Consider the following 27,390-nt stretch of genomic DNA (forward strand, 5'->3'; position numbering starts at 1 on the left):
GTTTTTTGTCGTATTATTTGACAGGTTTTTATTGTTAGGGATTCAAGAAATGCCGTGTTTTTGAAACAAGAATCGAAAAATTTCGATGATTTCAGGTCTTCTTTAAAATCCGGGAGTCTTTCTTTTACCACCGCCTCCTTTTTTCTTTTGAGCACCGCCTTTCTTCTTCGCGCTTCGTTCCTAGAGTTTGGGATTAAGTTTTCGCTCTATCTGGGAGTCTCGTTTTTCCTCGTAAAAATGATGGACCGACCCTTGTTTACTGTTTACCTTTAAATTAGCCTTTCGTTTGTCTTGCTTGGCCTTCATTTTCTCCTGCAGCTGCTCGGTTCTCTGCGCCCACTTGGTCTTTGACTTTTCTTTCTTTTTCTCGACTCGTTTGAGACTTCGTTTCAACAGATTTGCATCATCTTTAACCTTTAAAAATCTCATATTCGAAAATCTCATGTCAGCGCATTTCTACCAAGAAGTTTAGCTCTTGTGGGAGAAAGCCCCTGGGCCCCCTTCCCCGTATCCCGCGCAAATCACTGTCGGGGAAGTCTAGAAAATTTCTTTACCACTTGCTTGGCGGTTTAGAAGAATCTCGAGATTCTGAAGAACAGAATCTGGAAAGTAAACGGGTCTGAGCCAATGAGAGAGCCGACAGGGGTTTGCGCGGCTTCTCCCCAAAATTAGGCGCGCTCAGAAATGCCCATGTCCCGGGCCAATATCTCCCGCCACATGTCTTCAGACATGGGCAGATTCTCCTATCTCCCTTTACTGCTCAACTTCATGGTACCTTTTCTCCTTTCATTCTCGTCATCGCATTCTTCCACTTTGCCTTTTCTCTCAAAGCTTCGGCCTTTTCAGGATTCGTTTCCTCTAGCTGTTCCAGTCTGGCTTCTTTGATTTCCGCCTCTTTGAGGCGAGTTTGCAGACTCTTCTTTTTCTACAAAAATGACATGAAACGAAGAACCAAACAAAAGGGCGCGTTACCTTTTGCTTCTCTTTTTCCGCTTCAAGAGGATCTTTGATGAGATCAAATTTGTTGAAAATGACTTTTCCATTTTCAACTGGTTCTTTTCTCGGGCTCTGGCTTCCGCGCTGCTGATCAGCCGCCGCGATTTCTTTAACTTTTGTTTTGAGTTTTTGCTTCTTTGCCTTTTTTCGTTCTCTTTCTGCTTTTCGTTTTTCACTGAGAACAAATGAAGAAAGGTTCTTCTGCGAAGTCATTTTACCTGACGATTCGTTGTTCCTCTTCAGTTCTCGGCGTCTTCGGCAGATCTCGTTTTTGGTTCGCTCTGATTTCCGCCATTTTCTCCGCGAACTTCTCCTTCAAGTCTGACGGCCTCAAAGCGTCGTTTTCAGTTGATCTTGGTGCGCTTTGTTCCGTCGGTGCATCTGCAGCCATACATTGTAGAAGCTTCTGAAATACACCGCATCAGATAAATAGCACAAAAAGATATCTTACCATGCTCGTAGTCAAGGCCGTATCTGGATTCAGTCGGAGTCGTCGCTTTTCAGCCTTGGAAATTCCTTCATTCTTCGCTTTTTCGGCATAATCAGTGGGGATCTAAAAATTCTAGTCAGCGTGTCCAAGAGTTACTTTTACGTCAAGCTTAAAAGAAAATGGAAAACCGACTTGTTTATTGTGTTGAATATATTGATGGGAATGAAAAAAACGAATTGTGAAAAAAAAAGCTATTAGGAAACGCAGCACGTGAGAGCGATTCACTGGAGAAAAGGGCGTTTATCGAAATAATTTTGTAAAATTTGCCGGCCCTCGTGGGACCGGCTCGCTCAGGTTTAAATTTAATTAAGTTTTACATTTTTATTAGTTAAACAAGTGAAGCAAATAAATTACTTCTCAAGCATCATAAATGGCTGCTGAAATAGCCGGGCCCTTCTGCTCAAGTTATCAAATAGTTTTCTTACATAAACAGAAGCCGGAACAAGATCGACCAGGTCCGTCACCCAATTATCGAAGCTGATCAATTTTTCCTCCAATTTCTTCTCGTCACCCATCGGAATTCAAGTTTTTGAGCAATTCCGTGTTCTAAAACCAATTATGCATAACTTTGATTTTGAATGGTTTGAAATGAATTCAAAGGACAGAATTGAAATGTTTTTGATTTGAAATCAGAAGAAAAGTTGAAGAAAAAATGATCGCCATCAATTTGACACGATGTCAATTAGTAACGATGTCGATAGAGTTTGAAATGAGCTGTTGAAGGTTGCTTCTTGGCTCGACAAGGTCTTCGTTTAGGAACTTCATGAGCTGGGAAAAGGTGCAACTGCGGATGCTCCACGCGCTTTCGTCGCTTGATTCAAAGATTTGGGCGGCAAGGGACTCTCGCGTCTCACGTGATAAGAGATCGACCGACTGAAACGATTAATTACTGCCAAATTTACGAAATTTATGATAGCACGTGATCAATAAATTGTATTATAAAATAAACCCCAGAAAAAAGCTCAAAATTGAATTACTCGATCGCTCAAGTGAATGATACCCTGACGCAATCACAAATATACATAATTTTCTCAGTGAAATTATCAAATCAATCAAAACGTAACTAACTTACTTTCTCTGATCGAAGAAGGGTGAGAGCTTCTGTCGGGCTTTTTGCTTTGATTTCAAGAAATTCTGCTTCGAGCAGGAGGCCCCTTAGTTTGAGCATGATTTCGGCGGGATCTTCATTCAGCGCTTGGAAGCACCAGAAGTCGCACATCCGGTCGTTCTTCTTGCGGAATAAGCAACATTAAGTAATATCCTCAGCACAATGAAACTATGCTGAGAATCGATAAGCATTCTGCTTTCTCGCTGAGCAAAGCGCTATTCCGCTCCTGATACTCTTCGATACCAGGGTTCCCACCGAACAAGAGCATCACCGAATCTGTTTTACCGGGCTCAATATATTGAATACTTTCTTCGAAAAACCGAAAAACTAGCAAAAATGGACAAACTTGAGAACCAAGAAGAATGGTCGAAACTGACAATGATTGACTATCCAAAAGCTAAGAGCCAAATAGCAGCAATAATGCTGGAAAAGATAGATGAGATGGAGGAAAAGTTACTCCTAGCTAACTGGTATCTGCAAAGGAAGGGTGAGATAGGATAGAAGAAAAGATAGAGAAAACAATTTCCCTCATCCTTTTGTAAGAGAGAGAACTGTACCTGGTGATCTTTGGCCAACAGTAAAGAATATTCGAGACCTAAATTATCTCAGGAGGAGCTCTATACTTTTCTAGGAGCAAACGATTCTACAAAAATGAACATGAGCGGACTGCTAGCCAAGTTTACGCACAAAATAATCATGAATCTCGTACCAGAGATCGAAAATGTCCGACTGAGCAAACTTCTTGCTATAAAATGATTCCACAAAATGATTCAAAATACCGTAAATGGAGCTCGATAAAGGCTAGACATGAAGTCACTCGACCTTTACTTCACGTGGCATGAGATTAATTCAGTCTAGGATACTCTCTCGTCCAATCTGGCAGTCAATTTGTCTCAGAGATCTTGAAGATCTCGGAAAAAGTCACGTGAGTATCCGGGTTCAAGACCAAGTAATGACGGCAGCGCGAAGGCTCGCAGGCTACTACGCAATAACTCTGGAAAACTTGAGACGATTTAATAATCAGAAAAGCACTGGCAGTACTGGCTCATGGTTATCTTCATTAGCACTGAGTAGGGCGACCAAGGAGGAGGGTAAGCTGGCAATGATGACCGTAAGTCGCTTGGAAGTGGGGATCATCTCTTGAGCCATTTCAGATGGTGGAAAAGTCAACGATCGAGAAAATCCGGATGGAAAGGTCTAAGATGCAGATGAATGCGATTATACAGGATCTCTATCAATCCTACGAACACCGATTCGAGTTATTTCGTCAGCCGCGGGTTTGTCAAAATTTTGTTGAAAAAAAAATCATTTGATATAATAACCCTGATTAGATGGAAGATAGAAGCAAGGAAAAGAACAACACTGGAGCTGTCGATATTTGCCGGCAATTATTAGCCCTACTTGGATGCAGAAGAGGAGTACGAGTTAAGCCTGTAACTTGAAACAAAAATAAAGAGTAAATTGAGCCATCCCTGATAGATTTGTTACTGCATGAGCTCTTCTAGCAATCGGACCAGAATTATGTTTCATTATCCGCCACTGTTTCTTGTCTATGGAATAGATCCACATGGCCAGACCTAAAAAAACGAGTTAGACGCAAGATTTAGTGGAAATTGTAGTGGACCATCGATGGTTGCGTTTCTTGACTTTTTGTAAGTTCTGCTGGACTGGACCGCTGAGCCAACAAGAACGCGAATTTGTCGCTTTTGTTGGTGGAAAAATGCCCTCTGCGTGAGTCCACATGGTGGCGCCAAAGGACCCTTCCCATCGTGAAGGGTTGACACTTGACAGCTGCTCAAGTCATAGGCGATCAGGTCATTCAGATCCGTTTTACTTTTCAGACCGCCCAAGATATAAAGAATCCCAGAGGACTGGTCTAGGGTCATTGCGTGCGAATTTCGCGGGATTATCGGAGTCTCCACGAGAGTCCACGAGTTATGATGCGAATTCTAGACATTTTTAATTCAATTATAGCAATTTTAAATGCTGATCTCAAGTAGTTTTTATGAGGAGGCTGAAAACCCTCACATAACTAGGAAATTGGTCGCTAAATGGTACAACTTTTGATGAGGCTTACCCATTTGTAGAAATTGCCATAATTGGAGCGGATTGGACTCGTCGGTTGAAAATCATCAAGACTAAAATCCTCGATTCTTGTCGTCCTTTGTAAGACCCGCCCACCAAAGCAGACCAAATCGCCCGTCTTTTCAGAAAACAGCATCTGATGATCGTAGATCAGCGGCGGCCCTCCTTCTTTTTCGACATCTTCAGAGATCAAAGCCCATTTGTTCGAGTTGATTTCGTATTTGTAGAAATCGTTTGGAATGCGTTTCTTTTGTTGACCAATATTGTCTACGTATCTACCAAGGAAAAAAATCGTGCCGCTTGTTCTGTCGATCGCCATTTTGTGACAACAGCGAGGAGAAGGGCCGTCTTGAACTTGAGCATCGTTAGTGACCATTTTCCACTGTTCGGAGAGGAAGTCGTACTGCCAAAAGTCCCCGAGCTCGGATGTTCCTGTCCAGCCGCCGTGGAGATACAGCTTTGAGCTGAAACAACATCCGTCAAAATGAACCTTTAGTACATTCGAGATCTTACTTATATGTAACCATTTGATGGCCTCCACGAGGGGCCGGCCACGAGTCAGTCACTTTTTTCATTTTGATTCTTCTCCATGCACCTATCGGTGTTTTTTGAACAAGAACTTCGGAAAATTCTGGATCTTGTAGAAGTTTCTCGACTGATTGATAGTTTCCTTCTGTCACTAGTTCCTCGAACAGCCTCGTTACTATGCTTGCTTCGAGTTTTCTTCCGTCTGAACTGGAGAGAAGAGCTCTGTAAGCATCGACGTAGCCGTTTGAGCGAAGATATTTGAGGGTCATTTTGTGAGCTTGAAGCTGGCTGTTTTCCGCTCGAACTCGGTTGAATTTTTTGACGATATCCGGAGCAGCTGTGCCTCGCAGCCTGAAATTGTGGAAATTAAAGACTTCGATAATAGGTGCAAATTACTTACTCTAGGATCATCGATCCACTGTCAAAGCTGTGGCCGCATATATCCGATTCTATGACGAGGGCATTCGACGGAATTAGACTTTCCGTTTTCTCCAAGATGGTTGAAGAAATGTCTCTGTATTGAAAGAGCCAAGAGCAGCTGAGCGGCGAGGTCTCGTGGTAGAGTTCGCCCAGCCGTCGAATGTTTGAGTCTTTCTGGCTACCGCCGACGTAAAAGGAGAAATCGGCATTGAGGACGTCGTTGATTGACGCTGCTGTTTCGGGCGGAAGACGGACAGAGATCTCAGTAATTATTGAGTCACATGGAAGACGGACATAGACGGTATGACGGCGGCGTTCTGGGCGATGTCTGTGACGTTCAAAAATTGATTTAACCTCGTCCAAAACTCCTCCTAGATTATCATCGTTCCATCATGTTCTTTGAAGAAGGCATCTACCTTTAGAGGCAGCAAAAGCTCCGGGAAATGGCCCTGGTGAGTAGGAAACGAGATCAAACTTCAACTCTTCGCATAAATCTTGCATCCCATCATTCATTCAAATAATTTCTTCAAAGAAAAAATACGATGATTAGGCTCATTCGGATTCAAAGAATTCAGTTTTTTATTAGTGCTGTGCCAATAAAATAAATAAATGCATCAATGAAAACACACAGTGGATCAGAGGGAGAAGAAGATAATTGAAGAAATTAAAAATTGAACGATTGAACGGTCGTTAATTAAATAAGACTAGCAACGTTTGAACTATTCGAGGCTATTATCATTGTTTTTTGTATAATTTGTAAGCGTTTATTAATTCGGTTTGGGTTTGAGCTCTTTGAGCTTCTTTTTGCTGTACAAGGTCATCATCAAAGTCGAGAAATTGCCCAGAGCAAGAATCAAATACAGCGTCGACATCCAAATGATCTAAGAGAACAGTTAGATTTTACAAATATTCACAATATGAAAACATGCATGCAACATAAAATTGCTGAAATTTATTTAGACAACGAAGAAGACGACTAAAATATCTTACATGCTTTCCGTTGTTCTGAAAATAAGCTTTAGTAAGTGCGATAAAGGAGTGTTGCGATAAGGGAGTTTTGTCTGATAAGTGGACATAAATTGAAACCTGTAATGAGAAGCTGGGGAACTTTGCGTCAAAATTATTATCTTGCTTTAGCTGAAACAAGATCAGTCCCCTGAAAAGTTGAAAACAAAGAGTTACAAACCTGCCAAGTATTGGAAGGACCATCTGTGGGCTCAATGGAAAGCCAGAGCATAAGTAGCGCGACGGAAAGGTAGAATTGGTAAGCGTAGATCATGATCAAGAACGGGGTGACGACATAGAGAGCGAGCGCGTCTTTCGAGGCAACAGCCCAGCTTGGAATTCCATCGACCGTAATGTGCAGGAAATCGACTTTTCGCAAACTTCGGAGGCGGTAAAGAAGACCAGATTGATACGTGTATTGGATGATCTAGTTTTGATGCGTAAAGGGAAAATTGGAGATGGAGAAATACCTGTACAAGGGAGATCATAAGGGAAAGAACGACGAATTTGGTCCTGAATCTCATGTATTCGTGCGCATCTGCCGGCCATAAAATATGAATCCCAGTGAGAAAGGCGCTAACATAGTGGTGGGAAACCCACCAGCCTCTGATGCGTGAACCGTTCGCCACGAGAATCGACTCTCGGATCGTCAAAGTGCAGTAAAACCAAAGAATAAGAAAATAGTGCAACGCATCTGTCAATCGATGTGAGAAGATCAAATTGAAAACGGAAAAGATAGCGATGGCGATGGAAACTCCTGAAGACGAATAAATGAGAAATCAAGGAGGAGTTTTTCGGAGTTACCTAATTTCCACTCTTCATAACTTTCCTTGTACTTTCTTTTCAGTTCAGAAGTAGGAAGCGTAACATTCAGATTTCCAACAATTAGTTGGAGATAGAGGCCATTATTCCCAGGCAATCGCGTCTCCTGATCATGGATTCGGCTCAACTAAAGAGTTTAATAAGCCAATTATAAGATATAAAAGTTGTCATACGTAATCTTTTATTTCTCGGTCGAGATCTCGGATTTGATCATCGTGTTGAGACTTCGGAATGTTTTGGATGTCGTTTTTAGGCCGCGAAATTTTCGCTTGTGACGGGTCATCTCAGCTACGAAATTCAAAAGAAGAAGTGAAAAGATCGCCGTACCTTTGCATTTAGACTGTAGCTGATGATAAATAATCGACTGTTTTGCGAATTCATCGCGAACTTGCTTTGTCGCCGCGAATTCGTCCCTCAAATAACCGAGTTCTTCCTCGATCGGCTTGACTGGGTCCTCCATCAGCCCCTTAATTTAACAAGTAAAGAGATATCCTCAACTGAAGACGAAGGATAGTAGTTTTAAAGTCATACAGATACAATAAAGTAAAGAAAACAATCTCCGTCAAAAACTCAAGAAAATACATAATGAAAAACCCCGCTTGATTTCAAGAAAAAACAAGCAGTCATAGTAGAGGATTTAAGGGAATTTAAAGTAGGCTAGTTTGGAGTTAATAAAAATGTTTCAAGACAAAAGGCAAGAAAGCTTTTTCCAGAAAAAGCTCTAGAAATTTTCGCTACTTGCTATCGAGATTTTTTAACATTTAGGAATTCTAGCAGTTCAGTAACTTGTTCAGTTGTGGACAGTTTTTTTTTTTATTTTTTGGAAGAGGTTTATTTTTTTATTCATTTTTATTGAGGCAAAGAACTTCTTTTTTCTGTCTTTTTTTTCTTGTTTATCAAGTTGAAATTCAGTCGTTTTCCATCGCTTCTTCGTCTTCTCCAACCATCATTGCCGAATCGTCCTTCGAAAGTGCCGCCCACTTAGAGCTTCCTTTCTTCGCCTGAAAGAAGGGTTTAACAAAAACGAGAAAGGGTTGTTTTAACCTGTTCTTTCTCAATTTTGTCGGTAATGTCGCTTTCTTTCGTTGCTTTGATGACTTTGCTTCGTCGGAACTCGGTCGATCCAGCCGCCTCCAGCTTCCGTTTCATTTCGCTCTGATGCTTCTCGATCGCGTTGAAGAAATCAACCACGCCTCTACAAAAAATACATCATCAAATTTGCTTGAATGCTCGAAGAAAATCACCTCTTGGCGATGCTCTCAAGTTGTTTATCCGCAGATGTGTGATGGGTTGGCTTGCTGCGGCTCAGATTTTCCCACTCCTTCTTTTGCTTGTTCGCCGATCGCACTTTCTTCTTCCTCTCTTTTTCCAATTGACGACGGTCGGCAGCGGAGGATGCTTTGAATCGACACAGAATTGCTAGATTTATTCACTTCAGCTTTCTTTACCAAGCGTATAACTTATACGGTATAAGAAAATTAATACTTTCAATAAAGTTATAATTATTTTCTTTTGTCTCCAATTCAGGAATGCTCGACAATTTTACTTGCAATTAGGATAATTCTTCAAATAAGTCTCTGTTCTTTGAATTCAGAGGTATGCTGATTGACGATCTTTGAGCATTTTAAATTTGATGCTATACGCTTCCATAATACCGTAAATAACACTTTAGCTTATCGAATTTTACGTAAAACTGCAATAAAAGCGCAGCAATTATTTTACCTGTAGACGCATTCGGAGGAAGAGGTTTGGCAAGAATCTTTCGGCAGCAATCGTGAAAAGCGGTTAAATCAACTTCCATGTCTTTTTCGTGAAGTGGCTCGTGGTCGATCATGAATTGCTCATCGTTGGCGGAAGTGGCCGACATCGAAGAAACGCGGGAGCCGGTGTCGGAGTCGAAATCGGAGGAGCCATAATCGGTCGAGCTTCCGTCGCTAGAACCCATTCGATTTTCTTTTTTATTCAATCTGAAAGGGAACCGATTGAAAATCGCTGTAGACGTCTTTGAGAAAGAGTTCAACTGACTACTTTAACTAGTCAGTGGAGAATAGAACTGTTGTGTCATAGTTGGAAAAATAATTGGGATTGGAAATGTCTTTTTTGATTTATAATAACGTCTTGTCTCAGATCTGAGACGTCTTTGTAAGTCAGAAAAAGTAAGAATCAGTGATTCTGAATCGCGTAATTTCTTTCTGGGGATAAGACGGTGTTGACTAATCGTCTTAACCTGATTTCTGGGTTCGAAGAATGAAAACTGAAGAAAAAGAACGAACCCAAAAGCGAAGAATATGATTTCTCACGTGATCAACTCATCAGGAAAACGAAGAAAATAGACAGTTTTCGGAATTTAGCCGTTTCTTTCCACTATTTTGAAGAAATAATATATCATTTGTTTGAATACTTGTTATTTACTAAAATCAAGGTGTAAACAACTAAATAGCTAATTGTCCCTAAAATTTTTTATCAGATATGAAAATCAAGTAGGCGTGTCATTCGCCCTAGTCGACGGTTTTTTCTCTAGATGGCAAAAGCGATTTTCGCATTTCTCCAACGAAAGTTTTCTCAGTCGCCATTTTGATTGGCCAGGAGGTGCGCGCCCGTCACGACTCCGTTATTTTTCGAGAAACAAGCTGCTTTTTTTTTTGCGATTTCTTGGGCCAATTTCAATAAGGAATAGAAATTCCAAATCCTAACCCCCCATGTTTTTGTGCTCGTTAGAAAGAGCGTAAAAAGTTACGTCAGAAAAAAATATTTTTAGGGGCTGAGTCATCATTAATGACGTCATGGCGGCTGGTTGAAGTTCCAAAAGTCCCAAACGTTGGGTCCCCTCTCATTTTTTTTCTAGAAATGGAAAATTTGAGTTCAATATATCAAAATGATCGCCTTGACCTACTCTAGGTGAAGAGCTATATATGAAAGATCCAACTCTAGAAAAAAAATTTTTTTTTCGATTTTTTCAAAATTTTTTCCGAAAAATAAAGCTCTTCACCTAGAGTAGGTCAAGGCGATCATTTTCCTGTATTTAACACAAATTTTCCATTTGTGGAAAAAAAATGAGAGGGGACCCAACCTTTGGGCTTTTGGAACTTCAACCAGCCGCCATGACGTCATTTGTGATGACTCAGCCTCTAGAAATATTTTTTTCTGACGTAATTTTTTACGCTCTTTCCAACGATCATAAATACATGGGAGGTAAGGATTTGGAATTTCTGTTCCTTATTGAAATTGGCCTTGGGTTTCCCTTGAATTACTGAAGACCTGACAGTTTTAGAATGCTTTTCAAAGAGATCTACCGGCTGATGAATGAGGGACTGCTCGGCAGGGACCTCCGCGGTACACTCAGACTAGAAGATTTGCGGAAGTAAGTACAGTCTATTAACTATGAGGACAACCAACAAAATCCTAACTCTTCGTTTGCTCAGGCCGACCCAGTCGACGGCGGTGTCAGTGTACATGTCAGCGATACAGAACCTGTCGATATCGTTCGAGAACGCGACAGTAGCTCCTTACACGGGAAACGACCCAGTCATGATGGAAGCGCTCTTCAGCGACGGCCACTACTACTTCAGCTACATCGTCTCGAGAATGAACATGATCTTCGAGAAGTGCCGCATCCAGTTGAAAGGCGACCCGAAGTGCTTCCATCTCGGCGACATCATCCACCCACAAAAGGACAGATTCAACGAAATTCTCTCACACTTGGTCAAACTCACACAATTTTTCAAACTCGCCGACGTAAGACTCTTTCTCTTTTATCCTTTTTAACCTTTTGACTTTAGGAGAAAATCGCCGAGGTTGCCAACGATTTCGAAGAGCACAAACAGCAGAATGAAAAAGACAAGAGAAAAGTCGGAGAAATAGAGAAGGTAAAAATAGGCGCTTTTAATTACAAAGTTTTTTTCTATACATTCGCCTCCTCTTTCAACGTCATTTTCAGCAAATAGCGGAAATCGAGAAGGAGCGTTCAAACCGAGAAGCAGAAATGAAGTCGCTGAAAAACGAGATCGATGAGAAACAAGTGGAAGAGCAGCGGATCAGAGACGAGTACTTCGAGAAAAACGAGGAAAACAAGCGAAATCAGGACGAGGCGTCGTTGCTGCGCTCGAACGTGGCGAATCAGAATCAGGAAATCCAAATCTTCACCAGAGAAAAGAAGACTCTCCAAGAGCTCGAAGTCGACGATCCCGAGATGTGGGATCGCCTCTTTGTCGAGAAAGCAGCTTTGATTGAACGACTCAAGAGCGAGAATGCGCAACTCTCTGCTGAAATTCCTCGGTAGCTTACCCTTCTCGCTCTATTTCTTTTCATCCCTTTTTCTTTTAGAACTCATAAGACGCACACGGAAGAGCTCGGAATCGTAGACCAGCTCAAGATTATGTCCGAGGCGCTGACTGCCTACGTCGAGAAAGTAAAGACAAAAGACGAGTGCGAAGCTACTTTCAAAACAGCCAAACGACGTCGTCAAGAAGTACGTATCCTCTCTTTATCACTCCCCTTTTTACCAAATTCGTAGCTCAACCAAAAACAGAGCAATCTCCGCTCGGACTTGAATGCGCAAAACGCGAAGTGCGAGAAAATGCACCGAAAGATCGTCCAAAATCTCGACTCTGCGAAAAACGCGCAGAAGATTCTTCAGTCAAAACTCGAGAAGGTTAACGACGAGCATCACGGTACAATCCTCTCACTCCTTCCGCCGATTTAATTTTCATTTAGAATATCTTTCGATGAAGGAGAATCTTGAGAACGAGCTGGCCCAGTACTCGCTCGAATACGAGGAGCGAAAAGAGTTCAACCAAAAGTCCAAAGCGGCGCACGACGAGTTCATGAACGAACTCAAGTTCTACGCCGACGAGTTGAGCGTCGTCTTCCAACAAGTCCACAAGAGCCGCCTCAACGTCATGAAGAAAACCTTCATTTCCTAAAACGTTCAGTTAGCGACACTGCCCCACTTATCGTTCACCAAAGTCAACCTTTCATACTCCACACATTCACCACTCACGGCATTCCCAATAAAGCCAAACACCAAAAAGCATTCCAATGGTTTGATTTTATTCTCGAATGTTCTCTTCTAGCGTAGCAGGTCGTTATTTCAATACAAAATGAAGCAGGGCTACTATTTTCTTAGTAAAAAAGAGGAAGTAATACCTACTCAACTGGTAGAGTATTACTGTTTCATACAGGCATTAAGAGAACATATTTTTCACAAAAATAGTAAATTCTGAAATATCTTTTTATTCTGAGATAAAAATTATTTCTAATCAATCCAATTAAGAGAAAATGGTAGTGGCAGAGAGCGTTTGGAACGCGATAGAGCTGGCAGAATCCTTTGGCTGTGTTGTAAGACGAGCGGCTATTGATGGAGAGTAAGCGCAAATTAGAACTTGGTTAATATTTTAATTGTTCTCCAATTGTTTATTGGTCTTTTGTGCATAAATTCTAATTGTCCCCCTGCAATTTAAACTTCTTTTTACAAGGCATAAAGATGTCGAGCACATTCCACTTACAATGGAGCCATCGCCGATCAGCAAGCAAAACTTCTTAGAGCTCGAAGCCGCCGAGCTCGTTTTCAGCGAATTGATTCATAAAATGTCCTCCGATCGGGATTTTATGAACGAGGCGCTGAAAGAAACTGCGGCAGAAGATGCGTTTTGGAGACGTCTTTTGGAGATTTACAATAGAGTGCAGGAGGAAGCGCCGAATCCGATCCTTCTCGGGCTGCATCGAATGGACTACTTGCTCGAAACAATCGGAAATGACGAGTTTGCTAGAATGGTGGAATTTAATACAACTGCCGCGTCGATGGGCGGCCATGCGGAGAAGATTGCCGAGATCCACCGAATAAACGGGCACAAGTACGGTAATTTCGATTCGATCTGATAATTGACAAAAGAACAATTCAGGCCTGAGGATAATTCCGTTACGCCCAAACTTGCCGAGCATCTTGCTGAATCAGTAAAAGCTTATTCGAAGAAATTCAATACGCCGATTGAAAATTTGACAGTTCTGACCATACGGGAAACGCCTGGATCTGTGAATTTTTCTGACCAACGGTAGGCGCATCTTTTTAAAGAAGTGGAAGTATGGAATCGTATGTAGGAAGGTGGAGTTATCTGTGAGCAAGCGGCTTGGATACAAATGTCCTGTTCGACGAGTCACTTTCACAGATCTGGCGAATAAGGAAAATGTCAAAATCACGGGCGACAGAAGATTCTTCTACCAGGGCACAGAAGTGGCTACATTTTACATGCGAGATGGTTATGATTTGGGCTCCTAAAAAGGATAATTTCAAATTTAATTATTTTCTTCGTGAAATTTTTCATTAAATTATGATTGAATAATATCTGTATTTTGACATGACGGTGAATTTATGGCCGTTCAGAGACAGCATCAGACTGTGTAATTATCATAATAATTTATTCAGATCACAATTTTGCGGCGGGAAATCATATGACACGATAATGAGTTGTATTTTTTTACCTTTGTTTCGAGCCTATCAAAGATCCAGTGTCTTTCCCAACGGAGGAATTGTGGAAAGCGCGAGAAAATGTAGATACCTCCGTCGCCGTCAAATGCCCAAGTGTTCAATATCATCTTATGACGAATAAGGTAAACTCCAGAATCAGAGCACGAAGACCATAAAGTCTACAGTCTGCCTTTTAAATGCAATATTAATCGTTCCCAGATTCATCGAATCAACGGAGTTTCCCTGAGTTACGGTATTGATTTACAGTACATCTCGGAGCGCACGACTCCTAGTATGTCGAAATCCTTCGTTGAGATCTCCAAGTTCTCTTCGGTGGAGCACAAGCATACTCACAGTAAAATTGGGCTTACAGAAAGGGAAGATGATCACATATCTTTCCTTAGAGAGGTTGACCAAACAATCGAACTATCAAGGACCATATAAAGGACCGTTACGAATAAATAAATGTTTTTCTGTGTACACAGATTCTCGTGACAAAGTTAAGTGTGAAAGTAGAGACTGTATTGATTTATGGTCCATCTATCATTTAAGCACTTTGTTTGGTGGAACTCGAGGTCGAAAAATCCCGTTTTGTCTCTTGAGGAATTGAATTTCAAACTGCCAGCAACTGTATCTGTAGTTAGGGTGGACAAATCTCTCCTTTGTTTTACCTCAATAACGGTACACACAATCGATCTTTTCAGGTCTTCCAAGCTTGTTTCTCAAATAAAAAACTGCTGCATAAATACATCAGCCAAGAAGAAATCGAATCTATCAAGAATTTCATCGCTCCCATGTGCTACGTAAGAAACGTTCCAAAGCGGCCTCAAAATCAACTGTTTTCCTTTTGTAGCTCACGGACTGGAATAATCCGATCGTTACCCAGGCGTTTTCGACGCCATCCTCATACTGTTTGAAGATATTGCGCGAGGGAGGCCATTTAGGTAATATTTTCGATGAAAAGGAGGTGCTAGAGACGCTGGAAAGGATGAAAACGGATAAGGTTTTACGGTAAGTTCTAATTTGTTCATTTTTCCTTGAATATTTGTGTTTTTTCAGAACGGAATACTGTCTAATGGGAAAAATCAAATCCGATGTTCATCCAAATACTCTTGGTAAGCCAAACTTAGTGTTGGTAACTGTTGTATTCATTCAAATTTAGTGAGAAGCGGAAAAACCGATGGTCCCCAACGAACGATCGCAGAATATGGCATTTTCGGTGGATTTCTTTGCGTGGACGGAGAAGTTTTGAAAAACGAAGTTTGCGGTCATTTAGTTCGAGTGAAACCGGAACATTCTCACCTCGGAGGCGTCAATGTTGGCGGAGCGTGTGTTGGTTCAATGAAAATTGTCGAAAACTAACTCATTTCTGTAAATTGAAAATATGATTCAAAACGCGATTTCTCCTTTCACTTTATTCCAATCAAGTTCCTATAAAAAACCAAATAAAATCAGCTTCAATCTTTCTCCTGAGCTGGAGGAAGAGGCAGGACTTTCTTCCCGAAACGCTTCAGATAATCGGCTCTCGATTGTTTTACAGTTTCTTCCTGAAAATTAAAGATAACGCGATACCGGTTATTTTTAAATTCTCCTTACGTTAGAGGGGTCATCTGATATCTTTGAGGAAGGGAATCTTTGCTTCAGCGAAGGATTGATAGAATCGCGTAAGATGGGTTCTTCCGTGCAACTGAGACTCGTTGTTTCTGGGTCTTCGGCGATTCTCGTTCGAGAATCTTCGAAATTTTGTAAAGGAGCTGGTGAATTGGAATGATGGGAGTCTGACGCGCCAGAATTTCCAATTTTGTCAGTTGATTTGATACTCGAAGGGGTAGTTTCTTCCTTTGGATCATCGTCATCGCAACCCAGCATCTGCAAATTTGAATTCGACGCATTCTCCTCAAGGGCAGATTCATCAACTTTCTTCAAGGAAGAATCTTCCTTCGAAACATTCCCAGCTTGTTCTGTTCCTTCTTCTATCTCTTCATAAGCATCAGGAATAGTCAAGCTGATCAAATGCGATAATATCGAGTCAACAACAGAAGGTAGACTTTCTTGAGGTTCGGATTCTTCTACTTTCATTAAATTTGTAGTCTTTTTATAACTGCTTTCTGTCCGATAATTTCATTTTTACAATTTTATATTCTAGAAGATTTTATGCTTGGTCTGACATGAGAGAATGTTCCTTGTGAAATACCGATAATTACGATGAAGCCGAGTTCTACTTTCGAAGAAAAAACCAACAAAAGTAGTTATTGTGAACGATGGTTTTTCCCCGAATGATTTGGTAGCATAAATATTTAGTATTTATTTATTATTGACAGATTGTATTTTCAAATCACACCAGAACTTAGGAATCATACTGTATTGCATTGGGTGTCGTGAGAAAGAACTTTTTACTGGAAAATAATGAAAATAAAAGGGATGAGAAAATGTAGAAATGGTGAATGGACATTTATAGAAATAATAAAGCACGAAAAGCGTTTTTTCTTAATAAAAAAGGATTTTTCATGAGTGCTTTTAAATCAAGAAGGACGCATCTTTCCAGGAGTATAATTTTTGTCGATGACTGTTTCTTGAAGGAATTGGTGGAGGGAGCGCTCGTTTTGGGCGAGAGGGTGGCCCGCGATTTTGTTGATGAAAACTTCGAGTCCTTGGCGTCTTACTTCGATGAAACCCGGGTCAAATATTCCGTCGTCGTTGCGGAAGGGTAGGAGCCGATTCAGCGCCTTTCCGGGGAGGGAGGGGACAACTACCTGAAAGAACAGTTACAGAATCTACAGACGAGAAGAAACTCTTTGAAAGTCTCTTTACCTTGCTGTCTCGTTCGAGTTCATTCCTGAGCCACTCAAAGTCCGAGTAGCGTCGTCTGACAGACAACTCCTTCTTCTTGAAAATGGGCAGATTCGTATTCAGCTTCACCTCGTAATCAGTGAACCGTTTCCTGCCAAACTCGTGCGTCTTCGAGTCGCGCACTGAACAACCGCTGGAATTAAACTTCGAATTAAATTTAAAAGATTGGGGATTATTCGCATACATGGGGGATTATGCAGCGTCGATTCCTTCTCAATCCTTGGCAAGGTTTTATTCAATCCGGGGAGCTAGGATTGAATTTGCTTGGGGTTTATTGGGTTCGTTTGAATGAACTTTCCAAAGCCATATTTTCTGATAAAAAAGCGATAGGAAAATTGCTCTAATAGAGAATATGATTAATATTCAACTCTCTTACATTCAAAAGTTTATGTTTATACAGTAAGAAAGCTGAATATTGATGACATTCTATAAAAGGGGGCACAATTATAACGGGCAAATTCTTCCCGCGGCACACAATTATAACGGGTTCAATATTCTTCCCTGGACTCACTTTAGTTAACTTAAGTTAACGGGTTTCAGATTATTTAAGGAATATCTCAGGTCAGAATGATCCAATATTCCTCAAATAAGGTGATAAACTAGCCTTTTCAAGGACTTGTTTGAGATGCGAATCAACAGTAATTCATCTGTACCTTCTATTTCGAGAAAATTGGCAGGTTCTGAATACGCATCAGCCAGGTCGACTTCTTTTTTCTTGCCTACAGGGAGTCTATCTGTGTTCAAACTCATTCTAAACAGCTTATATTAACAATCAGTAAATCAGCAATTGAATGACGAAAGAGTTCTCTGAGCCAGAGTGTAAGAACGTCTCGTTTTGATCGTTTTTTCAAGGCTTGAAAGGAGGAAAAGAGAGATTGATGATTCATCGGAGAGCGAGTGGCCAATCACAACGCGAGAGGAAAATTGCTTTCCAGTTCATCTTCAGTCTCTTTTCTCTAACGCGTAAGTGGAATAATGGTGTTTAGTTTTGTAGTTGGTTGTAGCTCGTTTTGTTTGTAGAAATAGCAATTTATTACGTAATCAAATTTTTTTTATCGAATGTCTCAGAAGATCGAGCGCTGTAATGGACTTTACAGGTTAAATACAGTAACTAGAGATTGCCAGATATTATTTTGAATCTTTCCTTTTTCACGACGTAGTTACGAATGAAATTTACTTTTCGATTGATCACGAAAATTAAATATTAAAAACATAAGATTTATTTTTTCATTATAGTTTTTATTTTACAGAACGTGATTTGAAAAAAATGGGAGTGAACAGTAGTGTGTGAATTGATTTTTTTCAAAATTTCAAAATCGAACGAAGAAATAATAAAGAACAGATAAAAACGCTCAATTGCTCAGTTTTTGCTCTTCTTTCGGGGGAACCGGAGTGGGCACCGCTGAGGGCGCTTTTGAAGGAACAGCTGAAGGTTGCTTCGACCCAGAAGGTTCTAAAAACAGTTAGTGTCTCAGGAAGAAGAAAATAACGCACCTTCGAAGGGATTCTGCGGAGCTGGGGATTTCGGTGGCGGCCCAGGAGTCTTTATTTCGAGTTGTCAATCAAAAGAGAGCTCTTAGAGCTAACTAATCTAACAATTTAAATAAACAATAAATAGAAATATTCTTTCATATGAAAGACTATGGATTCAACATATGACTCATATGATATGAGCTGATCTTAATTCAAATTGCTCTACAATTTTCTACGTAGATATCAAGACGACTATCTTTGTGGCTAGCCGTCAAATTATCCATTATCTTTAGCTACTCGAGATACAATGTGTAGCTATAGCATGACAAAACCGGCCTTTGGAGCGGGAGTTTTGCACGGTGTCTTTAGTCCATTACCAGTAGTCGTCATCGTTGTGACGCGGGGTTCAGGAATAGCCTGAGTGGAAGGTTTGAAATCGGAAAGGGATTCCGTCCCATCTGCCTCGTCAAAAACAGTGCGTTAGCGAATTACTTCATTATCCAAATCTCCCTTAAGACTGATATCAAAAAGCACCGCGTGCCTAGATCCGCCAAAATTGCGGCAAGTGCCTCTCTAGCCGCTGGATTAGCCGCCACTGCCATGCACAACTGCGGCTTAACTCAATAGGTCCTCAATTTTATTCGAATGTCGATCGTTTGGAATTTTGGAGGACCCTTCCGTTGAGGGCGTTTTTGGGTGCGCGGGGAGAGTGAGGACACTTTCGCGCCCGTTTTGCAAAGTGGACTTGGGCCGCATTTCAAACCCTCCCTTGGAATCGTCTATCGACGGCTTGACGGAGATCTCGGTTACTTTTCCGGGCTCGCTCGGCTGCGTCACCGTCTGAAAATCGCAAATGTCAAGAATATTGAGAAATATCGCATTTCCGCTTTTATTCTTTCAAGGAAACTCGAATTCAGATGGGCCATCTGAGATGGCTCGTTGATATATAATATATCATATATTCATAAATAAGTATTCTTTCCCGTGTGTTCGAATTATTACGTCAGGGTGTTTTTTTCAATATCCGCTCTTTACACTCGAATGCTCTTATTTTGCTATAACAATTAAAATTCGATTTCCAAGGCAGAGTTATTAAATCTGATATTTATCTGGTCTGGAGCATCAGACCGAGAAATTTGCGTCAAGAAAGACTGCTTTTCATAATCTTAGATAATCGAATGAAACGATTATATTTGTAGATAGAGTTCATTCTTTTCGCTTTTGTTCCTTGAAAGAATCAAAGCTCTTTTAAAACGACCGTTTTTCTATTTTGAACCTGGAGCTTGGCACCAGCCCATGGGTCGGTGTGACTCGCCCCCGGGCGATCTTCAATCTGTTGCACTTTAACGAGACTGACCTGCGCGGCTTTGGATCCGCCACAACCCATTTTTTCGGATTCAGACGAAAGAAGTCCTCTTTCTTGGTTTTGAAAAGAATGTACGAAAATGGGAAAATAAGACTTGAGGCGGCGGCGGACCGAGCGGTTTATACTCCTTCCATTAAAAATTGACGGAGCACCTGATCTTGCGGGGAGCGTTCCTCGCTCGTGGAACCATGAATCAAGTTATTGTTTAATTCAAGAGAAGCATCAGTTATTCAAGAAGTTAGAAGGTCTCGTTTTGGTAAGCACATGCTCTCTCCTTCATCACGTGAATTCGCGCATTATCTACGTGAGCAGGGTTCGGTAATTTGAGCTCACGCTAAAACTCAAGGAAACAAAGCTTGAGACTCACGTTTTTTAATTTGAGTTTTGAGAACTCAGAGATGAGAAATCAATTCTGGCGATCCATGAGCCAATCAAGGAAGCGCTCGCTTAATTTGAGTTTTGAAAACTCAAAACTCTCAAATCTCCCAAAAACTCAAAACTCTCAAAATCTCAAATCTTCTCAAAATGATTTCTCAAGTCACTTTGAGTTCTCAATTTGAGGAAATTTGAGCGTCTAGCCAAGATGAGTTTTAGCTTGAGCTCAAATTACCGAACCCTGTACGTGAGTGAAACTCTCTGTTAGAAGAAAGGCCATTGTATTTGATATATTTTGAACTTGTCAGGCAAAATTCAGTCAATCAAAGAACCGGTAGCAACAGATATTAAGCATAAACATTTTGTTCAAAGCAAATCCGCGGTCCATTCATCTTTTCGCCATCGAAGAGGGCTGAAATTAAATCGTCATTCAAAAGAAGGAATTCGTTCTAATTAGCCTCCTTTTGCCTATATAAAGGGCCTGGGCACAGCCTTCTTTTTTCATGATTCTTAATTTATCTTAAAACAATCGAACTTACTTTGGGGAGAGCGAGGATGGCACGTTTTTCAAGTAGCCCTGGCGCGCTAAGTTCATAAATATATTCTACTCTTTATGAAATTAAGATCACATGAGCCTCGGTGATTGTATAAAAACTATTTAACACTTGATTGCGTTTTAATCAAAATTCTGGAACTGCGTAACTGAGATGTGAAACAAGAATTGCGAGGGCAGCATTGGATACAGGTCGATTCTCCCGACTCCCAGTCGCATTTTGAAGCGCTAGAAATAGAAGTAGTAATGAAAATCTTCATGCTTGATTACATAATGCGTTCTTGATATACCTCTTGTCGAGCAGACAGCTAGGATGGTCAGCGCAGCCCATTGCGTAGCTGGTTACGACTCCATCTTCTAGTGCCAATTCAGGAAAAAAAGCGTTCCGACTTTATATAACCACAGATGTTCGGAGTCTATGAACCATCTATGGATTCATTTTCAATTGGGTGTGTCTTGAAATTATGGTGAAAACGGAGTGGAACGCTGCCTAATTTGCATCCGAGTTGATTTTTCGCGCACTAAATTATTTCAATAAGCGTAATTCATGGTGGAAAAGACTGCGCGTCTTTTCGAATGCTGTCAGCATCAGATGTAAATGAAATATTGACCTTATATAAGACTGAATATTAATTCTGCCGTTTCATAACGCCTGTTAGATTCATAAAAGAAATTAACTCTTTCTAGGTGCCCTTAACCCGTTAACAGGCGCGTGGCCGTCTCACGGCCACGCGTGGAAACCAGTAGCCAATAGCATGCCCGGATCCATCATTTCACTCAATCACAAACAGGCAAAAGCGTAGGCGAAATCGACCGCCCTGTTAACGGGTTAATGTTCGGCCCGGAAGAACAGTAACCCGCCTTGTTTGAAATCGGCCTACGCAGATTTCGCACTTGCAAAATTTTTTTGCTGATTTGGAGAGATGTTTGATCAACAAGTAAACTTGCTTATTTACGACTATAACATCGCTGGGACTCGTTTGGGGACTCATACAGCTGTTTTTGTTTATGACGAAGAGTTCTGGTTTTCCATCGAAGGGATCAAGGTAATTAAAGAAATAAATGAAGCATTTTTTATTGGAAAATAAATTTCAGAAACGATGTGGAGAGAAAAAGTACCAGTTTTGTGAAAAGCGATTCGTCTGGGAACCGATTTTACCAGGAGTGAGGTATCAAGTAGATATTTCTTTTCATGTCAGGTGAAACTAGAACAAGTGATTCAATCGAGCAATTTATGTAATTATTTGCGCATAACATCTTGGCTCAAAACCTCACGAGTAAAATTTTCTATCAGGAGTCCCTCATTCCTAGTGAGACTAATCGTTCTATAAATTATAGAACATAGACTATAACCCAAAGAATTAATTTGTCGATCATGTCTTGAAATCATTCCACTTGTATAGAAAAAACTCATGATGTCTTGGAATCACAGGATATTCAGGCTATCATATGCTATATTCGTCTTGAATTAAACCACCTCCTGATCCCTAACTTTTTGCTTTGCTCGTCAAGAGTCTAGTTTTTCACTATCACGAGGAAAGAAACCTTGTATCCTTCGACAAACTTGAACTTAGAAGTTTCTCATTTCTGAATTCCAAAATTGAAGTCGCGGCCCGGCGCAATTAAAAAATTAAAGCTGCGCAATTTCGATAATTACCTCTTAAAAAAGAAGACTTTGTTCCAAGTTTAAACATTGTCCAGAACTTGGAATCAAAAGTACGCAATCTGGGATCTGTCTCCAGCCAAACGAAAAGGCCAAAAGAGGTGCTTAATTTGGGACAGACACCGATTTCAAAGTCGGACTTTCTGCAACATCTGGAGTGCTTCCTTCTTCCTGAATTTAACAGGTACTGTTTTACGTCACAATATTCCCGGTCGAGTCAGTTTCTTGACGTCGAGACGTACCGTATTAATTATACAGTATAATATGTAATAAGTGAAAGTTTTGAGCCAATAAGAGCCCCTTGTTCTTCCGCTCAACCAATAAGAAGCTAGAATTTCTTGCTGTCTAATAAATTAATACAATTTTTCAGAAACACATATTCTCTAACTACACTGAACTGCAACACCTTCTGCAATGCTGTGATCACCTATCTCCGACCAACCAACAGAGAGCTCGGGAGAAATCGACTGAATCAAATTTTCGACGAGACGGATAAAACAGTCCAGGACGTGAAAGAAACCGCCGTAGCCGTGGTAGATCAATCGGGGCAAATGATCAAAACTGTAGCTGGCGTTGCGCTAGGATCGGGATTCTTCTCTCTAGATTTACATCATTTAGGCTCAATTTAATCGAGTTTAATTGCCCTGGCATCTGTGGGAGTATCCTTTGTGAAGAAAGTGGTTACCAAATGATTTCATCATATTTTCAGAAGCCGCCCAACAAGAACTGAACGCTTTATCTAATCTTTCTTTTCAATAAAATACAATAAATTTCTGTCACTAAAAGAACTATTACAGTAGGCACTGATGACAGCGTAATGAAAGAAATATGTGATGGTTTCTCGGTAAATTCAGAACAGAAACTCTGGATGATCCATTCATATTAAAACTTTTGTTCCAAAGAAGACTCGCGACTTAAAAACTTTAGCTACTATTAAAACAAAGTGAAGAAAAAGAAAAACGCAGCATTTCATCTTCGCACATTTGAATAGACACAGGACAAATAAAATGCTTTCTCAAACCCGGACATTGCCAGCTCGTTTTCAACTTGAAGCGACTTGAAAAAGATTTGCCCACGATATAAACCTTTCTTCGAGAAAGAAATAAAAAGGAGATGAGATCGAAAACTCCAACGTAAGAGAAATTCCTAAAATGATGTATTAAAAGAGTATTCTAGGGCGAAATCATGCATGATCGTTGTCAGCCTGCAGATTATTGTTGCAGCTCTTTTATTCATTCTTTACTACAGGTAAATCCGTATTACGGGCCTCAAATAAGGGGGTTTATGAGCCACTCAAGCTGGGGAAGATCTTAACCGGATTATACGGTATAATAAGTACGGCAAGAAGAAGATAATTCAAGTGCTTTAATGCTTGAATGGGTTAGGAAATGCACAATTTTATGGATAAATAAACCGTGTATGATAATCCCAAAATTCATATAAAATCCAGATTGATTCTTTCTCCACGTAACTGCACGTGAAATAAACCAACTCAACACTAGTCATCAAAGTCCTCTTCAGAGCTCAGTTCTGGGCAGTTTCAGCTTTCGAATACCACCAGTATGTACGCTGCGGGAGCGACTTGGATGAACTCGACGCCCGCTGGAAGAAGCTAGAGGAAACTCGCCACGCGGAAGCGACCATGGTCAGAAATATCATGAAGACGGAAAAAAGAAAATGCGCATCTGGGGCTTTCTTCATTTCCGTCTTTTATACGACTTGTATGACGAATGGATTCTGGGTACTGCAAGTTTATCCGCTCATGACGGCGATCGTTCAAGCGCTCATTGTTTGGTACCTCCAGGAAATGATTCGAACAAGATTCAAGAGTCGAGATAAACACAGTTTAATCTTGCTCTGATGGTATCGAAATCATAATTTTAGCGAGGCCCATTGACGGAGAAAACGTTTAGAAAGCCAGCATTTGTCACGTGTTTGCTCAGTTCATTGATTATGGTCTCTCTAAATGCCGTTAACTTGATCACTTCATGGTAAGAAGTCATTCTTATAGCGAAAAAATAGCCAGATTGAGTCTGACAGATTCAAGTTGAAGAAGTAAGCAGCTGCCATGCTGGAAACTTATCCACCCGGAAGTTTCAATTTCTATCTTTCAGCTTCTGTCTATCTAACGTTTCGTCAATGTCTCATGACTCCTCCGGCTGCGGAAAGGCCTCCTGTGGGATGGAAGCGATATCTTCGTTGATTGCCACTGGTACGAGCGCCATGGTAGCCGGTTTCATCGTTTATGGTAAGATTGAGAGTAAATTATCGCAATTCTGAGATAACCGCACGATCAAAAATCGTGATCCTAAACTACTTTTAAGCTTATATGACGAGATTACGCCAGCTGGATCATGCGCTTCAGGAACGTTCTCTCTTTAGAAAGCCAATTTGGTGGTTTTATGATCTTGATTGTTGAGGGGAATCTCAGGAGCTGAAAAATAAATCTGCACACGAATCGAATCAGGAACTTGATGAAATTTCGACAAATAACATCCCATTCCTAGCTGGCGCCAAGATCAAGGTAAAATTTAAAAAATCTAGATTAGCGAATCCTAAAAACGGGAGGGTCCATTTTCTTCACCGGAAAAGCGTCCCGTTTTAGAGCCATGAACTGTATTTTCGGGTAAATGATCCGAATAGATGATTTTTTACCGAGAAAGCTTATCTCAACGAAAAATCAACCTCATGTGCTTCTAATTATTTCAGACTGAACCTGGCCGGCGAGTCAGATGAGCTTCTTTCGTATTCACGAAACGAGATAACCACCGTTCTACCTCTTCCCCAGCCAGATCCTGCGTGATTTTTACATGGACCCGACATAAGCCCCAATTATCTCCACAGCCCTTTCTGAAAACCGATACTGATTCCTTCTGTCAATTAAAATCGACTCTCGACTGAGCGTAGTTACACGTGGAAAACTTGACACCAGGGAGCTACAACTTGAGAGCCTGTTTTTGAGATTCCTGTATTTTCCGGGATCAAAATATGAGACACATCATCCTTTCACTCAGCTTGAACCCGACAAGTTCAATTCATCATTCGACAAGACATCTTTTATGTTTTAGAAGAATTTTATGTTTTAGAAAATTTTTTATGTTTTTAGGCTTTTGTGTTCTCTGTCGCTCGAAACCTCAAACGATCGATTTTAAGCAGCTATTCGACTATTTTTTTGGATGAAAATTTGATCGAAATTATTTTCACATGATAATGAAAAACATTAATTAAGATGAGATACGTCAATTTTCGTGGACCCCGTTATTATGACGTTTTTTGTATACTCTCTGGCGAAATTATCATTAAATCACGTTGGTAGTGTTTCAGCTGTAATTTTCTATGTCATAGCACTTAAATTTCTAATTGGCTTAACTCTTCACAAACTATAGTGTATCGTAGACAAGGGATTTGGAGACTGTTAGAAGGAGCCTAGTAAGTCGAATGAAAACCGTAGTGCGGTCGAGATGACGTGTGGGAATCTACAGTAGTAATCTTGGAAGGTTGATCTCCGAACTCTTCGAAGACGAGTTTCGAGTTTTGCTTTCTGAATTCTGAATCACCGGTTTTCGAGCGTTCGCCGGCGAGTAGTGTTTCACTCGTCGAGAATCGAAAATGGGCATAAAAACATCCTTCTCAGTTTCCATCTCCGAGGAGCTGACGTAGCTCCATCGCCGAAGAAAAAAAAAACGGTCAAGCGATTGTCCGGCCGGGGAAGCTGACTCGCGCTCCGCGGATAAATGCACCTTCGATCTAGTCTAATTGCTCTCGCTCCCAATTATGAAGAAGATTATAACCATTTTTTTCGGCTATTTTTAAACTATAGCTGCTGGATTTAGAGACAAATTTCTCTGTTTCGAGACAGAAAATGGACCGAAAAAGAGCATAAATTAGACCGTAATTTACCTTTTGAAGAATTCCATATCTATTACAATCGAATTTGTTCTTCGCATCGCAGTTCCAGCAGTAAAAGACATCCGAATCATCAGAAGATACTATCATGAAAAGAACATAAAGAAGTATACGTGTAATCATCTTCTGTATTTCCTAACTGGTACTTTTCGAAGTTTCTCTGGATGAAAATTGACGTATTAGGCGGGAGAGATGAGCGCTTGACTCGGATTCGGACTCAGGCGCTTGACATTTTGAAGAAATTGGATTTTGATCTGCGAATAAATTTCAGCACTGCAATATTACCGGCGATGATACTGGCAAAGCGACCGGCTGAAGATATAAAAACAAAGTTGTGCCGGCTCAAAAGGGGCGGATAGAGCCAGTATAACTCAGACAAAGTAGCTCTGAGCTCAGTTGAACATCTGAAAAGTAGCAGCTCCAGTTGTTTCAGCGAGCCATTTTAGAATGAAATGATAATTTTATTTTCTGTTTGAAGTGATTCCAGACTAGAATTAAGCCATCTTCCATATCGAGTTTCGAGACCGGTCAGCTAAATTTGGTCTGTATTCCGCAGCGCTTAGGGTTATTTTTAACCCTCTCCGAAGGTGTTTTTCAGCTAGCAAGAGACGAGAAGACCAAGGTGGAAAACGAGCTGCTCGGAGGTTGGCCGCATAACACGACGCGCTTGGCTGAATCCGGAGGAAAACACGAAACGAATCGTCAATTCTTTCAGCTCAGGCTTCTCTCACATGGCTCAGCTGATCGGAGATCGCCGTCATTTATTTCTGGCTAAATTGATTATTTAATGGAACATCGGAGCAGTTTACTGTAAACACAAATCTTCAAAGATATTCAGAAATAAAAATCATGATAAATGATCATTTTCTTTATAAAAAAAAGACATGAAACGAGGCATGTAAGAGCATCAATACTGCGCCAGAAAATTTTGAAAGATCAAAGAAGGAAAGTGAGCACTTCAATTCGAATTATGACAATTTGTACGATAGACGATTGAGATGACAGTTGTATATGGCAGTTGTAAATTACGACAGTGGGATTCTCCCGAAAATGCCGAGACCGGCTTATCAACGAGAGAGACTAGTCACCTCCTACTCGTTGGCGGTCGCTGGAGTTACAAAAACAAGCAATCGTTTGAGACATTTTAAAGCTACCTTTCCATCATCAAAAAGAGATTTATACAAAGGTAAGTTCCGTTAAAGAAAGATGAAATAATTAAAAAAGGATTGACTCATCAAGTATAGAACATTTATCACTTGTTTTTGATGATAAGATTCAAAATTATAG

The 27,390-nt window shown here is 40.7% G+C and overlaps 11 protein-coding genes and 3 long non-coding RNA genes across 15 annotated transcripts; 4 read left to right on the forward strand and 10 right to left on the reverse strand.

The window, feature by feature from the left end:
* Positions 1–2: 2 nt before the first annotated feature.
* On the reverse strand, positions 3–2,035 carry LOC145696599 (uncharacterized). The gene is made up of 7 exons (XM_081773666.1): positions 1,912–2,035; positions 1,448–1,549; positions 1,215–1,402; positions 973–1,171; positions 776–925; positions 268–414; positions 3–180 (listed from the first exon to the last, which is right to left on the reverse strand). Exons 1-7 carry the CDS (start codon positions 1,999–2,001, stop codon positions 103–105), a joined length of 954 nt encoding a protein of 317 aa, XP_081629792.1. The 5' UTR covers positions 2,002–2,035; the 3' UTR covers positions 3–102.
* Positions 2,036–2,064: 29 nt separating this feature from the next.
* LOC145699330 (uncharacterized) lies at positions 2,065–2,907 on the reverse strand. Its single transcript, XM_081776596.1, has 3 exons — positions 2,821–2,907; positions 2,559–2,714; positions 2,065–2,359 (listed from the first exon to the last, which is right to left on the reverse strand). Exons 1-3 carry the CDS (start codon positions 2,860–2,862, stop codon positions 2,165–2,167), a joined length of 393 nt encoding a protein of 130 aa, XP_081632722.1. The 5' UTR covers positions 2,863–2,907; the 3' UTR covers positions 2,065–2,164.
* Positions 2,908–4,004: 1,097 nt separating this feature from the next.
* LOC145696425 (muskelin-like) lies at positions 4,005–6,154 on the reverse strand. 2 transcript variants are annotated; one of them, XM_081773458.1, is made up of 6 exons: positions 6,044–6,154; positions 5,608–5,998; positions 5,193–5,558; positions 4,672–5,143; positions 4,219–4,543; positions 4,005–4,171 (listed from the first exon to the last, which is right to left on the reverse strand). In XM_081773458.1, exons 1-6 carry the CDS (start codon positions 6,138–6,140, stop codon positions 4,020–4,022), a joined length of 1,803 nt encoding a protein of 600 aa, XP_081629584.1. In that variant the 5' UTR covers positions 6,141–6,154; the 3' UTR covers positions 4,005–4,019. The 2 variants fall into 2 exon arrangements, with proteins under 2 accessions (XP_081629584.1, XP_081629585.1); XM_081773459.1 differs by lacking the exon at positions 4,219–4,543 and having other exon boundaries at positions 4,067–4,171.
* Positions 6,155–6,188: 34 nt separating this feature from the next.
* Positions 6,189–7,914, reverse strand: LOC145698140 (transmembrane protein 120B-A-like). Its single transcript, XM_081775343.1, has 7 exons — positions 7,782–7,914; positions 7,628–7,740; positions 7,437–7,581; positions 7,103–7,389; positions 6,814–7,059; positions 6,714–6,764; positions 6,189–6,508 (listed from the first exon to the last, which is right to left on the reverse strand). Exons 1-7 carry the CDS (start codon positions 7,912–7,914, stop codon positions 6,395–6,397), a joined length of 1,089 nt encoding a protein of 362 aa, XP_081631469.1. The 3' UTR covers positions 6,189–6,394.
* Positions 7,915–8,094: 180 nt separating this feature from the next.
* Positions 8,095–9,430, reverse strand: LOC145698783 (RRP15-like protein). Its single transcript, XM_081776005.1, has 4 exons — positions 9,177–9,430; positions 8,699–8,873; positions 8,499–8,649; positions 8,095–8,455 (listed from the first exon to the last, which is right to left on the reverse strand). The coding sequence occupies exons 1-4, from the start codon at positions 9,397–9,399 to the stop codon at positions 8,363–8,365; spliced, it is 642 nt and encodes a 213-aa protein (XP_081632131.1). The 5' UTR covers positions 9,400–9,430; the 3' UTR covers positions 8,095–8,362.
* Positions 9,431–10,684: 1,254 nt separating this feature from the next.
* Positions 10,685–12,486, forward strand: LOC145696863 (uncharacterized). The gene is made up of 7 exons (XM_081773966.1): positions 10,685–10,815; positions 10,877–11,189; positions 11,234–11,320; positions 11,392–11,729; positions 11,778–11,922; positions 11,968–12,124; positions 12,168–12,486. The coding sequence occupies exons 1-7, from the start codon at positions 10,727–10,729 to the stop codon at positions 12,374–12,376; spliced, it is 1,338 nt and encodes a 445-aa protein (XP_081630092.1). The 5' UTR covers positions 10,685–10,726; the 3' UTR covers positions 12,377–12,486.
* A 242-nt stretch (positions 12,487–12,728) lies between these two features.
* LOC145698141 (glutathione synthetase-like) lies at positions 12,729–15,427 on the forward strand. Its single transcript, XM_081775344.1, has 9 exons — positions 12,729–12,817; positions 12,929–13,306; positions 13,355–13,504; positions 13,551–13,720; positions 13,954–14,060; positions 14,622–14,720; positions 14,771–14,928; positions 14,977–15,032; positions 15,080–15,427. The coding sequence occupies exons 1-9, from the start codon at positions 12,732–12,734 to the stop codon at positions 15,277–15,279; spliced, it is 1,404 nt and encodes a 467-aa protein (XP_081631470.1). The 5' UTR covers positions 12,729–12,731; the 3' UTR covers positions 15,280–15,427.
* Positions 15,310–15,996, reverse strand: LOC145698142 (uncharacterized). The gene is made up of 2 exons (XM_081775345.1): positions 15,514–15,996; positions 15,310–15,464 (listed from the first exon to the last, which is right to left on the reverse strand). The coding sequence occupies exons 1-2, from the start codon at positions 15,994–15,996 to the stop codon at positions 15,375–15,377; spliced, it is 573 nt and encodes a 190-aa protein (XP_081631471.1). The 3' UTR covers positions 15,310–15,374.
* A 414-nt stretch (positions 15,997–16,410) lies between these two features.
* Positions 16,411–17,517, reverse strand: LOC145696664 (sorting nexin-12-like). Its single transcript, XM_081773735.1, has 3 exons — positions 17,421–17,517; positions 16,729–16,889; positions 16,411–16,670 (listed from the first exon to the last, which is right to left on the reverse strand). Exons 1-3 carry the CDS (start codon positions 17,515–17,517, stop codon positions 16,440–16,442), a joined length of 489 nt encoding a protein of 162 aa, XP_081629861.1. The 3' UTR covers positions 16,411–16,439.
* A 343-nt stretch (positions 17,518–17,860) lies between these two features.
* LOC145698702 (uncharacterized) lies at positions 17,861–18,687 on the reverse strand. The gene is made up of 3 exons (XR_014133941.1): positions 18,577–18,687; positions 18,262–18,310; positions 17,861–18,220 (listed from the first exon to the last, which is right to left on the reverse strand). It is a non-coding gene; the product is annotated as an uncharacterized LOC145698702 (long non-coding RNA).
* Positions 18,688–18,711: 24 nt separating this feature from the next.
* Positions 18,712–19,901, reverse strand: LOC145698701 (uncharacterized). Its single transcript, XR_014133940.1, has 2 exons — positions 19,598–19,901; positions 18,712–19,080 (listed from the first exon to the last, which is right to left on the reverse strand). It is a non-coding gene; the product is annotated as an uncharacterized LOC145698701 (long non-coding RNA).
* Positions 19,902–20,666: 765 nt separating this feature from the next.
* On the forward strand, positions 20,667–23,022 carry LOC145697008 (uncharacterized). The gene is made up of 4 exons (XM_081774142.1): positions 20,667–21,580; positions 21,630–21,697; positions 22,202–22,381; positions 22,568–23,022. The coding sequence occupies exons 1-4, from the start codon at positions 21,458–21,460 to the stop codon at positions 22,824–22,826; spliced, it is 630 nt and encodes a 209-aa protein (XP_081630268.1). The 5' UTR covers positions 20,667–21,457; the 3' UTR covers positions 22,827–23,022.
* Positions 20,684–26,271, reverse strand: LOC145697011 (uncharacterized). Its single transcript, XR_014133843.1, has 3 exons — positions 26,098–26,271; positions 20,825–21,055; positions 20,684–20,762 (listed from the first exon to the last, which is right to left on the reverse strand). It is a non-coding gene; the product is annotated as an uncharacterized LOC145697011 (long non-coding RNA).
* On the forward strand, positions 23,208–25,139 carry LOC145697010 (uncharacterized). Its single transcript, XM_081774143.1, has 6 exons — positions 23,208–23,330; positions 23,374–23,445; positions 23,719–24,188; positions 24,312–24,445; positions 24,522–24,721; positions 24,907–25,139. Exons 1-3 carry the CDS (start codon positions 23,311–23,313, stop codon positions 24,056–24,058), a joined length of 432 nt encoding a protein of 143 aa, XP_081630269.1. The 5' UTR covers positions 23,208–23,310; the 3' UTR covers positions 24,059–24,188; positions 24,312–24,445; positions 24,522–24,721; positions 24,907–25,139.
* Positions 26,272–27,390: the final 1,119 nt, after the last annotated feature.

The sequence above is a fragment of the Oikopleura dioica genome, chromosome 2, assembly GCF_907165135.1.
Source record: "Oikopleura dioica chromosome 2, OKI2018_I68_1.0, whole genome shotgun sequence".
NCBI classification, from domain to species: Eukaryota; Metazoa; Chordata; class Appendicularia; order Copelata; family Oikopleuridae; genus Oikopleura; species Oikopleura dioica.

Bases quoted from the DNA above. Each gene is read 5' to 3' on its own strand.
- LOC145697008 (XM_081774142.1), top strand. From the start codon at position 21,458: ATGTTTGATCAACAAGTAAACTTGCTTATTTACGACTATAACATCGCT. The intron at 21,581-21,629 runs GTAATTAAAGAA...AATAAATTTCAG, and splicing joins TTTCCATCGAAGGGATCAAG to AAACGATGTGGAGAGAAAAA. The intron at 22,382-22,567 runs GTACTGTTTTAC...ACAATTTTTCAG, and splicing joins CTTCTTCCTGAATTTAACAG to AAACACATATTCTCTAACTA.
- LOC145696863 (XM_081773966.1), top strand. From the start codon at position 10,727: ATGCTTTTCAAAGAGATCTACCGGCTGATGAATGAGGGACTGCTCGGC. The intron at 10,816-10,876 runs GTAAGTACAGTC...TCGTTTGCTCAG, and splicing joins AGACTAGAAGATTTGCGGAA to GCCGACCCAGTCGACGGCGG. The intron at 11,730-11,777 runs GTAGCTTACCCT...TTTTTCTTTTAG, and splicing joins CTCTCTGCTGAAATTCCTCG to AACTCATAAGACGCACACGG.
- LOC145696664 (XM_081773735.1), bottom strand. From the start codon at position 17,517: ATGAGTTTGAACACAGATAGACTCCCTGTAGGCAAGAAAAAAGAAGTC. The intron at 16,890-17,420 runs GTACAGATGAAT...GCGGTTGTTCAG, and splicing joins CAATTTTCTCGAAATAGAAG to TGCGCGACTCGAAGACGCAC. The intron at 16,671-16,728 runs GTAAAGAGACTT...CTGTTCTTTCAG, and splicing joins AACTCGAACGAGACAGCAAG to GTAGTTGTCCCCTCCCTCCC.
- LOC145696425 (XM_081773458.1), bottom strand. From the start codon at position 6,140: ATGAATGATGGGATGCAAGATTTATGCGAAGAGTTGAAGTTTGATCTC. The intron at 5,559-5,607 runs GTAAGTAATTTG...CCACAATTTCAG, and splicing joins AGTGGATCGATGATCCTAGA to GCTGCGAGGCACAGCTGCTC. The intron at 4,544-4,671 runs GTAAGCCTCATC...AAAAATGTCTAG, and splicing joins ATGGCAATTTCTACAAATGG to AATTCGCATCATAACTCGTG.
- LOC145699330 (XM_081776596.1), bottom strand. From the start codon at position 2,862: ATGCTCTTGTTCGGTGGGAACCCTGGTATCGAAGAGTATCAG. The intron at 2,715-2,820 runs GAGCGGAATAGC...TTCCGCAAGAAG, and splicing joins CTGGTATCGAAGAGTATCAG to AACGACCGGATGTGCGACTT. The intron at 2,360-2,558 runs GTAAGTTAGTTA...TAATCGTTTCAG, and splicing joins CCCTTCTTCGATCAGAGAAA to TCGGTCGATCTCTTATCACG.
- LOC145696599 (XM_081773666.1), bottom strand. From the start codon at position 2,001: ATGGGTGACGAGAAGAAATTGGAGGAAAAATTGATCAGCTTCGATAAT. The intron at 926-972 runs GTAACGCGCCCT...TCATTTTTGTAG, and splicing joins CGGAAAAAGAGAAGCAAAAG to AAAAAGAAGAGTCTGCAAAC. The intron at 415-775 runs GTACCATGAAGT...AGATTTTTAAAG, and splicing joins CGAGAATGAAAGGAGAAAAG to GTTAAAGATGATGCAAATCT.
- LOC145698141 (XM_081775344.1), top strand. From the start codon at position 12,732: ATGGTAGTGGCAGAGAGCGTTTGGAACGCGATAGAGCTGGCAGAATCC. The intron at 14,061-14,621 runs GTAAACTCCAGA...CGATCTTTTCAG, and splicing joins ATCATCTTATGACGAATAAG to GTCTTCCAAGCTTGTTTCTC. The intron at 15,033-15,079 runs GTAAGCCAAACT...ATTCAAATTTAG, and splicing joins TGTTCATCCAAATACTCTTG to TGAGAAGCGGAAAAACCGAT.
- LOC145697010 (XM_081774143.1), top strand. From the start codon at position 23,311: ATGAGATCGAAAACTCCAAC. The intron at 23,331-23,373 runs GTAAGAGAAATT...AGAGTATTCTAG, and splicing joins ATGAGATCGAAAACTCCAAC to GGCGAAATCATGCATGATCG. The intron at 23,446-23,718 runs GTAAATCCGTAT...AGTCCTCTTCAG, and splicing joins TTATTCATTCTTTACTACAG to AGCTCAGTTCTGGGCAGTTT.
- LOC145698783 (XM_081776005.1), bottom strand. From the start codon at position 9,399: ATGGGTTCTAGCGACGGAAGCTCGACCGATTATGGCTCCTCCGATTTC. The intron at 8,650-8,698 runs GTGATTTTCTTC...TATTTTTTGTAG, and splicing joins CTTGAGAGCATCGCCAAGAG to AGGCGTGGTTGATTTCTTCA. The intron at 8,456-8,498 runs GTTAAAACAACC...CCCTTCTTTCAG, and splicing joins ACAAAATTGAGAAAGAACAG to GCGAAGAAAGGAAGCTCTAA.
- LOC145698140 (XM_081775343.1), bottom strand. From the start codon at position 7,914: ATGGAGGACCCAGTCAAGCCGATCGAGGAAGAACTCGGTTATTTGAGG. The intron at 7,582-7,627 runs GTATGACAACTT...TAAACTCTTTAG, and splicing joins ACCGAGAAATAAAAGATTAC to TTGAGCCGAATCCATGATCA. The intron at 7,060-7,102 runs GTATTTCTCCAT...CATCAAAACTAG, and splicing joins TTATGATCTCCCTTGTACAG to ATCATCCAATACACGTATCA.
- LOC145698142 (XM_081775345.1), bottom strand. From the start codon at position 15,996: ATGAAAGTAGAAGAATCCGAACCTCAAGAAAGTCTACCTTCTGTTGTT. The intron at 15,465-15,513 runs GTAAGGAGAATT...TTTAATTTTCAG, and splicing joins TATCAGATGACCCCTCTAAC to GAAGAAACTGTAAAACAATC.